Here is a 12,540-nt window from a genome sequence, read left to right on the forward strand (position 1 = left end):
GCACTGCAACTAGAGAGTACTCCTGGCTTGCTGCAGCTAGAGAAGGCCGACATGCAGCAATGAAGACCCAGAACAGCCCCAAAGAAATTGAATCAATTTTTTTGTAAGAAAAGACTGATCTCCAGAGGGCAAGGATTTGGTGGTCTGCCTCATTCACAGCTGACTCTCCAAGGGCTCACTCAGTTGGAATCCAAATATCCTTTGAATACATAGGACATGGGGGCTACCACGTGGGAGGTACCTGATGCAAATGTTGGTAGGTATAGAGTGGTTTTCTCCCCTGCCCCCCGCCACAACACTATGATTTCCATTTCACAAACTCAGAAACTGTAGTCCAAATCAGATCAGTTGCAAACCCAGGTTCTGTCTACAGTCCCTGAAGCTGCTTCGCTCGACTCACCTGACCAGTGAAATGTTGGCCAAGGTCAGGGGAAAGGGCTACACATGGCTTCCAGAGTGACTGGCTGGGTCACCAGACTCCTGCCATGCAGAAGATTTTTCCCCAGCAGTGGATAGGAATCCGCCTGCCAATGCAGGGGACGTGGGTTCAGTCCCTGCTCCAGGAAGATTCCACATGCCTCAGAGCAACCAAGCCCATGTGCCACAACTACTGAGCCCGTGTGCTCACTACTGAAGCCCATGAGCCTAGAGCCCGTGCTGTGCAGCAAGAGAAGCCACCACAATGAGAAGCCCGCACACTATGATGAAGAGCAGTCCCCACTCTCCACACTCGAGAAAGCCCACGTGTACAAAGACACAGTGTAACCAAAAAAATTTAAAAAAAAGATTTGTCCCACCTCCCCAGTTCCTGGGCCACATTCTTGCCTCCAGCTGAAGGGCCACACTCCAGAGGCCAGGAGAGTCCTGGGGGCCAGCCCAACTGAGGTCTCAGCAGCCCAGAGCACAGGGCTGGTGAAGGGATGGCTACATGTCCTGAGCCATGGTCAGTCAGAAGGCCGAAGCTGAGTCATGCCTCCTGCTGGGAAATTGGTCACGGCCACTGAGCTCTTACTTGATGCCAGCCCAGCAAAGGCCCCGGGAGCAGCACTCAAGGCTTGCACACGGACACTTTGCCACTCCCAGCCCCAGGCAGGTGGCCCAGCAGGAAGACCACCAGGACAGAGCCTTGCAAACTCTCTAGGCTTAAGTGACTGGAAATTGGATCTTGGGAAACCAATGGTGAATAGTGCTGGGCAGACCCGTCTGCTCCTCTGCAGGGCCTTTGAGCAGGCTGAGGGCTTTCTGTTTAGACTTGCCACCAAGCCTGGCCAGGTTTTCCTTCAAACAGCCCTTGAGTCAGCTGATTTGCCCCTCCAGGGCCAGTACCCCAACTCAAGTCATTCCTCCCCGCTCTCCTGGACACCTTCCTAGTCTCCTTCCTGGGCTGCCCTTCAGCCCTTCAACCACCTACTTTCCACAAGGAAATGTGAAGTTTCTAGATCTGAGGGGCTTCCCTGGTAGCTTAGCGGTGAGGAACCTGCCTGCCAATGCAGGAGACATGGGTTCGATCCCTGGTCCGGGAAGATCTCACATGCCAAGGAGCAACTAAGCCCATGTGCCACAACTACTGAGCCTGTGCTCTAGAGCCCAGGAACCACAACTATTGCACCCATGAACCAGAATTACTGAAACTTTCATGTCCTAGAGTTCATACTCCACAACAAGAGAAGCCACCGCAATGCGAACTCCGTGCACCCCAACTAGAGAAGCCCCCCCAGGCGCCACAAGAGAAAAGCCCACACAGTAATGAAGACCCCGCAGTGCCAAAAATAAATAAAATTATTTTTGAAAAATCTAGATCTGATCTTATCACTTCCTCTCTACCCTACTGAAGACACCTGAATGGCTTCTCAGGGCTCTTAGGATAAATCCAACCCCTCCAGGCCTAGCTCCAACCACTTCAACTTTTGCTACTCATCCCTTGGTTCACCCAACTGAGCTACATCCTAGAGGCTCCCCACTCCTTCCTGTCTAAGAACTGAAGAAGCCCACCTCCTACAGGGCCCTCCAACATTCCTTGCCTCTCAGTACTCACGCCCTTCTGAAATCCTCTCCAAGAAGAACTGGGGCCAGTCTCTACAGCCAAGAGAGCATGGTGGAAGTGAAGGTCCAGGACTTCTGAGCTGTTGTTGTTGTTTAGTCACTCAGTCATGTCCGACTCTTTGTGGCCCCATGGACTGCAGCACACCAGGCCTCCCTGTCCTTCACTATCTCTCAGAGTTTGCCCAAGTTCATGTCCATTGAGTCAGTAATGCTTTCCAACCATCTCATCCTCTGCTGCCCTTTTCTCCTTTTGCCCTTAATCTTTCCCAGCATCAGGGTCTTTTCCAATGAGTCGGCTCTTCACATCAGGTGGCCAAAGTATTGGAGCTTCAGCTTCAGCATCAGTCCTTCCACTGAGTATTCAGGATTGATTTCCTTTAGGATTGACTGGTTTTATCTCCTTGTAGTCCAAGGAACTGTCAAGAGTCTTCTCTAGCACCATAGTTCGAAAGCATCACTTCTTCAGCTCTCAGCCTTTGGTGTGGTCCAACTCTCACATCCGTACGTGACTACTGAAAGGAACATAGCTTTGACTATATGTGAGAACTCCATGAACAGTATAAAAAGGACTTCTGAGTCTAGACCACAAAAGCCACCTTGTTCTCTTGGGGGAAGCCAGCCATCATGTCATGAGGATGCTCATGCAGCTTTGTGGGGAGGCCACGGGAAGAGGAACCAGTTTGTCAGCCAGGTGAGTAAGCCACTTTGAAAGTAGTTCCTCCAGCCCCAGTCAAGCCTTCAGATGATTGTAACACCAGCCAATATCTGACTGTATTCTCTGAGACACCTCAAGCTGGAACCATTCACTTTGCTGCTTTCTGATCCCCAGCCTATTGAAACCATTGAGTGATAATACATGGCTAGTAGTGTTCTAAGCCACTAGACTGAGGGCTTTTTTGTTATCCAGCCATAAAAAAAAAATTGTAAGGTTTCAGAACTTGCTGTTAGTCATTCTTTCTATTTTGACTCACCCATCACTTCCTTCAAGGAGCCTTTCCTGACCTCCCCCAACACTATCAGCTGTCTTGATAGGCTTTTTTTTTTTTTAAGTTTCATTTCTTTTCTTAAGTCTTCTTTGAATTTGTTACAATACTGCTTCTGTTTTATGTTTTGGTTTTATGGCCACAAGTCATGTGGGATCTTAGTTCCCCAACCAGGGATCAAACCTGCACCTCCTTGCATTGAAAGGCAAAGTCTTAATCACTGGGCCACCAGGGAAGTCCCAATAGGCTTTTTAAAAAATAAATTTATATTGGAGGATAATTGTTTTGCAGTATTGTATTAGTTTCTCCATACATCAACATGAATTAGTCATAGGTATATATATGTATCTTTCCTCTTGAACCTCCCTCCCACCTCCCACACCATCCCAACCATCTAGGTTGTCACAGTATTTGAGCTCCCTGAGACGTACAGCAAATTCCCACTGGCTATCTAGTTTTCCATATGGTAACATATATGTCTTAATGCTACTCTCTCAATGAACCCCCCGCTCTCCTTTCCCACACTGTGTCCACAAGTCTGTTCTTTATGTCTGTGTCTCCATTAGTGAAAATGAAGTCACTCAGTCGTGTCCGACTGTTTGCGAACCCATGGACTGTAGCCTACCAGGCTCTTCTGTCCATGGGATTTTTCAGGCAAGAATACTGGAGTGGGGTGCCATCGCCTTCTCCAGGGGGTCTTCCCCACCCAGGGATTGAAACCAGGTCTCCCGCATTGTAGGCAGACGCTTTACTGTCTGAGCCACCAGGGAAGTCCTGTGCCTCCATTTCTGCCCTGCAAATAGATTCATCAGTACCATCTTTCTAGATTAGAACACTAGGCAGAACTCACATCGTGTCAACACCCACCACAGGCCTTCAAGTTGATAGGCTCTTTCTTTCACAGCCTATGCCTCAGCTGGGGATCACACATTTTGGGGTGATAACTTTTTGCCATCATCTAACAAAGTGCCCAAGATGTAGTTGGCACAGAACAAAGACTCAAGGAGCCCTGCATGAGTAAGGGCACGATGGCTCTTCCTCTATATTAAATGCTCAGTCTGCAAATATTCATCGGAACAAAGGCAGACACCCTTTTATTCAGCTATTCTACTTTCAGGAATTTCTCCTAAAATGTACTCACAAACATATGCAAAATGAGAAGTGGGGAATTTGCTGGCAGCCAGTTGTTAGGACTTGGCCCTCTCAGTGCCAGTGTTCCAGGTTTGAGCTCTAATCAGGGAACTATGATCTCAAAAACCTTGAGGTTCAGCAAAAAAGAAAAAAAGAGAGAGAGAGAGAAAAGTGGACGCAGCCCCCCACTAAGCCTTGTCTGTAGCAATATACTGGGAAGAATCTAATCCCCACCAGTGGGGATTAGTTTAAAACAATGGCTTCCGTTCATACAGTGACAAACTCCACATTAACAAAAAAAAAAAGGATATTTTTCTACATACTATCCTAAAGACTGTTTTCTTATCTGTAAGTGGAGAGAAAAAAAAAAAAAGAAGACATGGAGGACAGAACCCTTAGTGTGCTACTGTTTATGTAAAAAGGAAGGAAGGAAGGAATTATGTATATTTACTGGTTTACATGTAAAATCTTGGGAAAGAAATAAGATATGGATAAGTTTCTTGAGATAAGGGATGCTATCTCTGGAGATAAGGGATGTTAATTAGCAGAGTGGAAGCTACTGGCAGAGGAATTTTTTCTGAATCTTTTGGCCCTTTTGGAATGCTGGACCATGTGGCTATATTATTTATGTCAAACAAAAACAGCTGGCAGAGCATCGGTGAAAGAATGGTCTTTTTAGTGAATGATGCTGGAATCACTGGATGACCCTATGGAAGAAAGTGAACTTTGATCCCTACCTCACACCATATACAAAACTCAGTTCCAGATGTCTTGCAGATCTAAAGTGTTCATTGCTCAGTTGTGTCTGACTCTTTTTGACCCCATGGACTATAGCCTGCCAGGCTCCTCTGTCCATGGAAATCTCCAGGCAAGAATACTAGAGTGGGTTGCCATTCCCTTTTCCAAGGGATGTTCCAGACCCAGGGATTAAATCTGGGTCTCCCACATTGCGGTAGATTCTTTACCATCTGAGCCTCCAGGGAAACCCAAATGGGAAAGCAGTGTCAAGATAGACACAGAACATCTTTGTGACTTTGGAGTAGACAAGTATTTCTTTAACATGACACAAATAATTTTAATCATAAAGGAAAATATGCTAGTCTGTATTAAGATGACTTTGTTCATCAAACTGTGGTTGTTTAGTTGCTAAGTCGGAGAAGGCAATGGCACCCCACTCCAGTACTCTTGCCTGGAAAATCCCATGGACGGAGGAGCCTGGTAGGCTGCAGTCCATGGGGTCGCTAAGAGTCGGACACGACTGAACGACTTCACTTTCACTTTTCACTTTCATGCATTGGAGAAGGAAATGGCAACCCACTCTAGTGTTCTTGCCTGGAGAATCTCAGGGACGGGGGAGCCTAGTGGGCTGCTGTCTATGGGGTCGCACAGAGTCGGACATGACTGAAGCGACTTAGCAGCAGCAACAGCAGTTGCTAAATCATGTCCGATGCTTTTGTGACCCCATGGGCTATAGCCCACCAGGGTCCTCTGTCCATGGAACTTCACAGGGAAGAATACTGGAGTGGGTTGTCATTTCCTTCTCCAAGGGATCTTCCCAACCCAGGGATGGAACCCACATCTTCTGCTTGGCCAGCAGATTCTTTACCACTAAGCCAAACTAAAAGACAAAGCCACAGACATATGTCTGTTAATCAAGGACTTGTGTCTAAAATACAGACTTCAGTAATGAAGAGATTGCTTGTCTTCTTAAGTAAACAAAAGAGTTGAACAGGCACTTCACAAAAGAGGATATCCAAACAGCCAGAATGGGAAGCTACTCAGTTTCATTAGTCATCAGGAAAATGCAAAATGAAACCTCAGTGTGACATCAGCTCCCACATACACCCAGGCATGCTAGGGTGGCTAAAATGGAAAAATAAAAGCTTTTCAGTTTTAGCAAGATCAGAACTCTCCTGTGTTGCTGGGAGAGCCCAAAGAGAACAGTCACTTTGGAAAATGATTTGGTGATATCTGCTAAGGCTAAGCATATTCCTGCCCTCTGACCTAAGTAATTCCACTCCTAGAATGAGTGCTTTGATCCAGGGTATGTCTTTCCAGTTCTGTCACCCACTTAAAGCTTGGGCCTCCATCCTTTCTTCCTTCCAAGACATATAGGGTCCCATCTTGCCTCTCTCAGCCCACCTCAGCACTCCTCAGCTTCTCTGGATCCCATGGTCATCTCTCATTTGTAGCCACCAGTCCCTAAAGAAAAACAGCGCTCGGACCTCTGGGCATCACTCACCTTCTGGCGCATGAAGTGAAAACACACCACATCTGCCCCTGAGCTGCAAAGAAAATCATCCTCACCACACTGAGCAGGGATGAGAATGGAGCCTGCCCTGGCCATTAAATCACACGAAGGCCCTCCTTCCTGGAAATGACCACTAATTAGCCACAACTGCCTCTCCAAAGGCAATCACCAAGTTATTACAAATGCCTGGCAAAGTGAGGCATTCCCCCACTCTCCCAGGTGAACCGGGCTGACCAGGTAGAAGGAGCTGGAGGGGCAGGCACCCCTCCTCCACCTAGGTACCACTGACAGTTGGAGCCGAATAAGCCTTTATCATGGGAGACTGTCCTGTGCATTGCAGTATGACTAACGACATCACTGAGCTCTACCCACTAAATGCCAGCAGCAGCTCCATCCCCAGGTGGGTCAACCAAAAATGTCTCAGACATAGCCAAAGGTCCCGTGGGGGTGTGGAATCACCCTGGATGAGAAGGGCCAATTTAGCTCCATGGAAGTGACAAAGCAATGGTCTTGTCCTGGCCGTATTTCCTCTGGGCAATATCTTGGTGCCAGCCCCAAATCAGCATTTTGAAACTGTAAGTCATGAATGGGTCACATTAGGAGGGTTCCAGCATGAAAATGCCAAGACCTGGGCCCTGGAGTTAGATCCTGCAGGCCCTGGTAGGGCCCAGGTAACTGTACTTTTTTCACATCCTCCCTACTTGAGAAGTTTAAGAAGAACTGCAGGTATGTGTGTGTGCTGAGTCGCTTCAGTCATGTCTGACTCTTTTTGACCCTATGGACTGTAGCCTGCCAGGCTGCTCTGTCCCTGGGATTCTCCAGGCAAGAATACTGGGGTGGGTTTCCACACCCTCTGCCAGGAGATCTTCCCAAGCCAGGGATTGAACCTGCATCTCTTGCATTGGCAGGCAGGTTCTTTACCACTAGCACCACCTGGGAAGTCCTTAAGAAGCATTTCCCCAGTTTTATTAAAGCATAATTGACAAATAAAAATTGCCTATATTTAAGGTGTACAATGCAATGATATATGTATCCTTTATGAAATGATTACCACAATCAGGCTATTAATGCATTCATTACCTCATTTAGTTACCTTATTTATTTACTTTTTGGTTATACTGCATAGCATGTGGGATCTTAGTTCCTCAACCAGGGAGCCAACCCACACCCCATGCAGCGGAAGCTCAGAGTCTCATCCACTGGCCTGCCAAGGACTACCCTCGTTACCATTTTTTGTGTGTGTGCTGAGAACACTACTGTCCAACTACAGGATACAGTATCATTAACTATAATTACCACTGTACATTAATTAGATCCTCAGAATTTACTCATCTAATAACTTAAAGTTTGAATCCTTTGACCAACATTTCCTCATTATCCTCCAGCTCTCAGTAACCACCGTCTTACTCTCTACTGCGAGTTTGAGCTTTTTAGATTTTGCATGTAAATGAAATCATACAATATCTGTCTTTCTCTGTTCGGCTTATTTCACTTAGTATGAGGTCCTACAGGCTCATCCATGTTGTTGGAAATGGCAGGATTTCCTTTGTGGCTGAATCATATTCCCTGTGTATATATGTGTGTGTGATGTTTTCTTTTCTTTTTTCATTTCCTTCTTTCTTTCTTTTTGGCTACACTGTGTGGCCTGTGGGATCTTACTTCCCTGTCCAGGGATTGAACCCATGCCCCTTGCAGTGGAAACATGGACTCCCAACCACTGGATCATCAAGGAAAGCCATTTATCACGTTTTCTTTATTCATTCATCCATTGATGAATGCTTAGGTTGTTTCCATATCTCGGCTACTCTGAGTAATACTGCAGTGAGCATGTTGGAGCAGATATTTCTTCAAGATACTGATTTCATTTCCCTTGGATATATACCCAGAAGTGAGATTGCTGGATCATATGATAGTTCTATTTTTAATCCTTTGAGGAACCTCCATACTGTTTTCCATAAAGGAAACTTCCTAAACTGTATTTAATATTTGCATTTAGGGCCTGTCTCCCCTACTAGCATGTAAGATCTCTGAGTATATGTGTGCTCAGTTGTGTCCAACTTTTTACGACCTCAAGGACGGTAGCCCACCTAGCTCCTCTATCCATGGAATTTTCCAGGCAAGAATACTGGAGTGGGTTGCCATTTCCTACTCCAGGGGATCTTCGAAACCCAGGGATCAAACCTCTGTCTCCTGCGTCTCCTGCATTGGCAGGTGGATTCTTTACCATTGCGCCGCCTGGGAAGTCCTAAGATCACTGAGGGTAGGAATAAAACAGAGGGTTCAATATGTATTTGAGACTTTGGAATTCTTTTTGAATAAGCTTATTGAAGTAAAATGTATAGGCCACAAAATTTTCACCCATTTTAAGCATAGGAATCACTGTTTCCTTCGTAAATTTGCCAAGTCGTGCAGTTAACATCACAATCCAGTTTTAGAATATTTCCATCACTCCAAGAAGAATCTTCATGCCCGGTTCCAATTAATCCCCATTCCTGCCTTCAACCCCACGAAACCACCAAGCTACTTTTTGTCTCCATAGATTTGCCTCTTACGGACATTTCACATAATGGGCCATGTGCTGTGTTGTTTGGTTGCTCAGTCCTGTCCGACTCTTTCTGACACCATGGACTGTAGCCCATCAGGCTCCTCTGTCCATGGGAGTTTTCAAGCAAGAATACTGGAGTGGGTGCTATCTTCTCCTCAAGGGGATCTTCCCGACCCAGGAATTGAACCTGAATCTCTTGCATCTCCTGCATTGCAGGAGAGTTCTTTACCACTGAGCCCCCAGGGAAGCCCATAATGGACCATATAATTTATGATATTTTGTGTCTGACTTCTTTCACTAAGCATAATTATTTTGGGTGCCATTATATTATCATGTCAGTATTTTGTTCCTTTTTTATTGTTGAGTTATACTCTATCATATGGGTGAACCACATCGTGTTGATCCATTCATCAGCTGACGGACATTTGAGTTGTTTCCACTTTGGAACTATTATGAAAAATGCTGCTATATGTATACACAGACAAGTCTCTGTGGACACACCTGTTCATTTCTCTTGGGTAGATACCTGGAGTGAAATTTCTAGGCTGCATGGTAAGTTTGGAAGTGAAAGTCGCTCAGTCGTGTCCAACTTTTTGTGACCCCATGGACTATACAGTCTATGGAATTCTCCAGGCCAGAATATTGGATTGGGTAACCTTTCCCTTCTCTGGGGGATCTTCCCAACCCAGGGATCGAACCCAGGTCTCAAGCGTTGCAGGCGGGTTCTTTACCAGCTGAGCCACAAGGGAAGACCATAGTAAGTTTAGGTTTGCCTCTCTAAGAAACTGCCAAACTGTTTTCCAAAATGGCAGGGCCATCTTGGATTCGAGGTTAGGATTATGAACTACAATTTTACAGACAATGAAACCAGCTAAGACTTGTCAGGTGATTTGCTGAAAGTCTACTTGGGCTGTCAAGTGTTGGAGTTGAGGTTCAGATCTGGTTTTTCTTTTTTTTTTTTTTTTTTCCACTTTAGGTAGAGTATGCACTTTTAAAACCAACACCCAAAATGCCACCGACAATGAGTAACATCTACCCAAATTCATTTCCCTTTCATACAAATTTCACTATTCTCGGACAAGACACTTAGGGAAAAGTGGTACATCTGAAAGTGGTACATCTGATTCAGATGTCTGAATCTGGGGGAGTACATTTGCTTTGTAGACAAATGAAAAAGATAGCCAGAATGTGAGAATAAGAAGATGGCTAATGAAGTGACAGGTCTAAGCAACAGTCCACAGATTATCAAACCAGTAGGGGACAGTCAAAGGAAAATTTACAAAGGTAGGATCAGGCTGATGGCATGTGAACCCTTGATAGTCCTCAGTAACGAAGACAGCCAGACTTTATATCCCCCTGGTGAGAGTTTCCAGCACCACTTAGAAAGAATTGAATCTCTTTCCATTTTTGAATTTGACTGGGGACAAAGACAAATGTTAAATGACATAATAAGGAGATGCCATCAGCCAATACCAAACTAGGGGAAACTGCAGAGCAAACAGCCTGGTTCTTTTTTTTTTGGCCCCCACCTCAAAGCGCATGCGGTCTTAGATCTCTCATCAGGGATCAAACTCATGCCACTTGCAGTGAAAGTATGGAATCCCAAGTCCCAACAACTGGACCACCAGGGAAATCCCAACCTAACTTCTTATGCGAATGAATTACCAAAACAAACAAACAAACAAAGAGGGAAAGGAAATCTTATAAAACAGGGTTAAATAGGTTTAACCAGGTTTAAACCTATTGTTTAACCAGGTTAGACAAACTTGCTAAGCAATATTTCAGAGATTGGTTAACAAAATGCCATGTGAGGATCTCCTTTAGATTCTGACTCAAACACATCTAAGAAAGAAAGAAAAAAAAAACTGATATCTGAAACTGATGCAACATTGTAACTCAACTATACTTCAATTGAAAAACACCTCATGGGGGAATTTTAACAGACTGATACTTCCGATAAACATGTGAGTATGATCACAATACTGTGGTTAAGTTTTTTTTTTAAGTGTTGCTCTTTAAAAAAAAAAAAGATAAAAAGGAGAGTACTTACAAATGAAATGGTGTGATATCATCTGAATTTTCTTTAAAATACCCAGTGAGTATTAATTTATTCAGACAAGAATGGATGCTAAATGAGTAAATTTGATGAGTAACAGAATTGTTTGCAGTCTCAAAGGACCTCCCCACAAGATACTTAACTTCAAAGGAGGAAATAGTTACTTTAAAATGGAGAAACTTTGCCCCTATCTCCAAGTGATCAGTTAACATTTTTACTGACGGAACTAATTGAGAAAGACCTATCAATTCTTTAGTATTTCTGCCAAAAAAAAAAAAAAAATCCATAACCTGAATCTAATCATGAGAAAATATCAAACTTCCGCTGAAGGACATGCTTCCAAATGACTGACATATATTTTTCCAAAATGTCAGGGTTACAAAAGACAAAGCTTCTGAAACTGTTCTGATTGAAGGTAACTAAAAAGACAAGTGAATACAGCAAGCTGGGGTTTTCTTCTGCTATCAAAGTTGGCAATGGGACAATTGGTAAAATCTGATAAAGGTTTGTAGATTTGCTGATTTTGACCATTCTACTGGGTTTTGTAAGAGAACGCCTTGTCCTTAGGAAAAGTGAAATATTTAGGTAGATGTATGTATGCATAGATAGATAGATAGGAGCCTGGACTGAAGTGTAAGTGATCCTTCTTAACCAAGTTCAGTTTTCTCTGAAATTCTTGTACATGAGTGAGAAATCAGTTTCTCTTAGTTACTAATGGATTTCCCTGGTGGTTCAGTGGTAAAAAATCTGCTTGTCAATGCAGGAGACGTGGGTTTGATCCCTGGGCTGGGAAAATCCCCTGCAGAAGGAAAAGCAACCCACTCCAGTATCCTTGACTGGAAAATCCCATGTATGGAGAAGACTGGCAGGCTAATATCCATGAGATCGCAAAAGACTGCAGCATGACCTAGTGACTGAATAAGACCAATTTATATTACTCTGCCAGCTGATAAGCAGATGAGGGACTAGATAGAGGAAGAAGGTGGTCAGAGCAGGCTTCTCTGAGGAGGTGGCATTTGAGCGGAGGCTAGAAGGAGGAGGTGAAGGAAGCATGTGGGTGTTTGGGGGAAATTTATTGACTCTGGCCTGGTCTGTGCCTCTTCCTCCTCCCAATCCCAACAACCTCCTTCCAACCTCCAAACAGAGGTTATCTCTGAACTGCTAGAGGAAGGGGAATTCCGATGGGGGTGGGTGGGTGTGGGTGTGTGTGTGCGCGCACGTGGGCGGGTCTCAGTCTCTGGCCACCATCCGCTCCACTCCTCTCTTCCACTGGCTGCCCTAGCTTTGTGTAGGTGTTGCTGGGCAGAGCTTTGGTTTGAGGGCCTGGGTTCCCCATCAAAGCTCCAGATCTATTTTCAAAGGAGCCGCTGGTCCCTGTGCCTGTGGACAAAGAAGGGAGTGTTATCCCGGAGCCCAGTTACGGAGCCACTTTTCAGCTGCATCCCAGCTGGGCATCTCCTGGATCGGGGATGGGGGGTGGTGGTGGTGGGGTACTGGTGGGGCCTGGCTGCCCACACTCCCCACTCCTTCC

At 45.1% G+C, this 12,540-nt stretch overlaps 1 protein-coding gene across 1 annotated transcript in view; it reads right to left on the minus strand.

Annotated features, from left to right (window-relative positions):
- The window catches only part of DNMT1 (DNA methyltransferase 1), a 77,661-nt gene that overhangs the window by 47,779 nt on the left and 17,342 nt on the right, over positions 1-12,540 (minus strand). Inside the window, exon 2 of the mRNA XM_055544295.1 lies at positions 6,400-6,480. Within this exon, the coding sequence (XP_055400270.1) occupies positions 6,400-6,458 (59 nt within the window). The 5' untranslated portion in view covers positions 6,459-6,480. The remainder of the gene's footprint in view (positions 1-6,399; positions 6,481-12,540) is intronic.

Source organism: Bubalus kerabau, chromosome 1 (genome assembly GCF_029407905.1).
Source record: "Bubalus kerabau isolate K-KA32 ecotype Philippines breed swamp buffalo chromosome 1, PCC_UOA_SB_1v2, whole genome shotgun sequence".
NCBI lineage: Eukaryota > Metazoa > Chordata > Mammalia > Artiodactyla > Bovidae > Bubalus > Bubalus kerabau.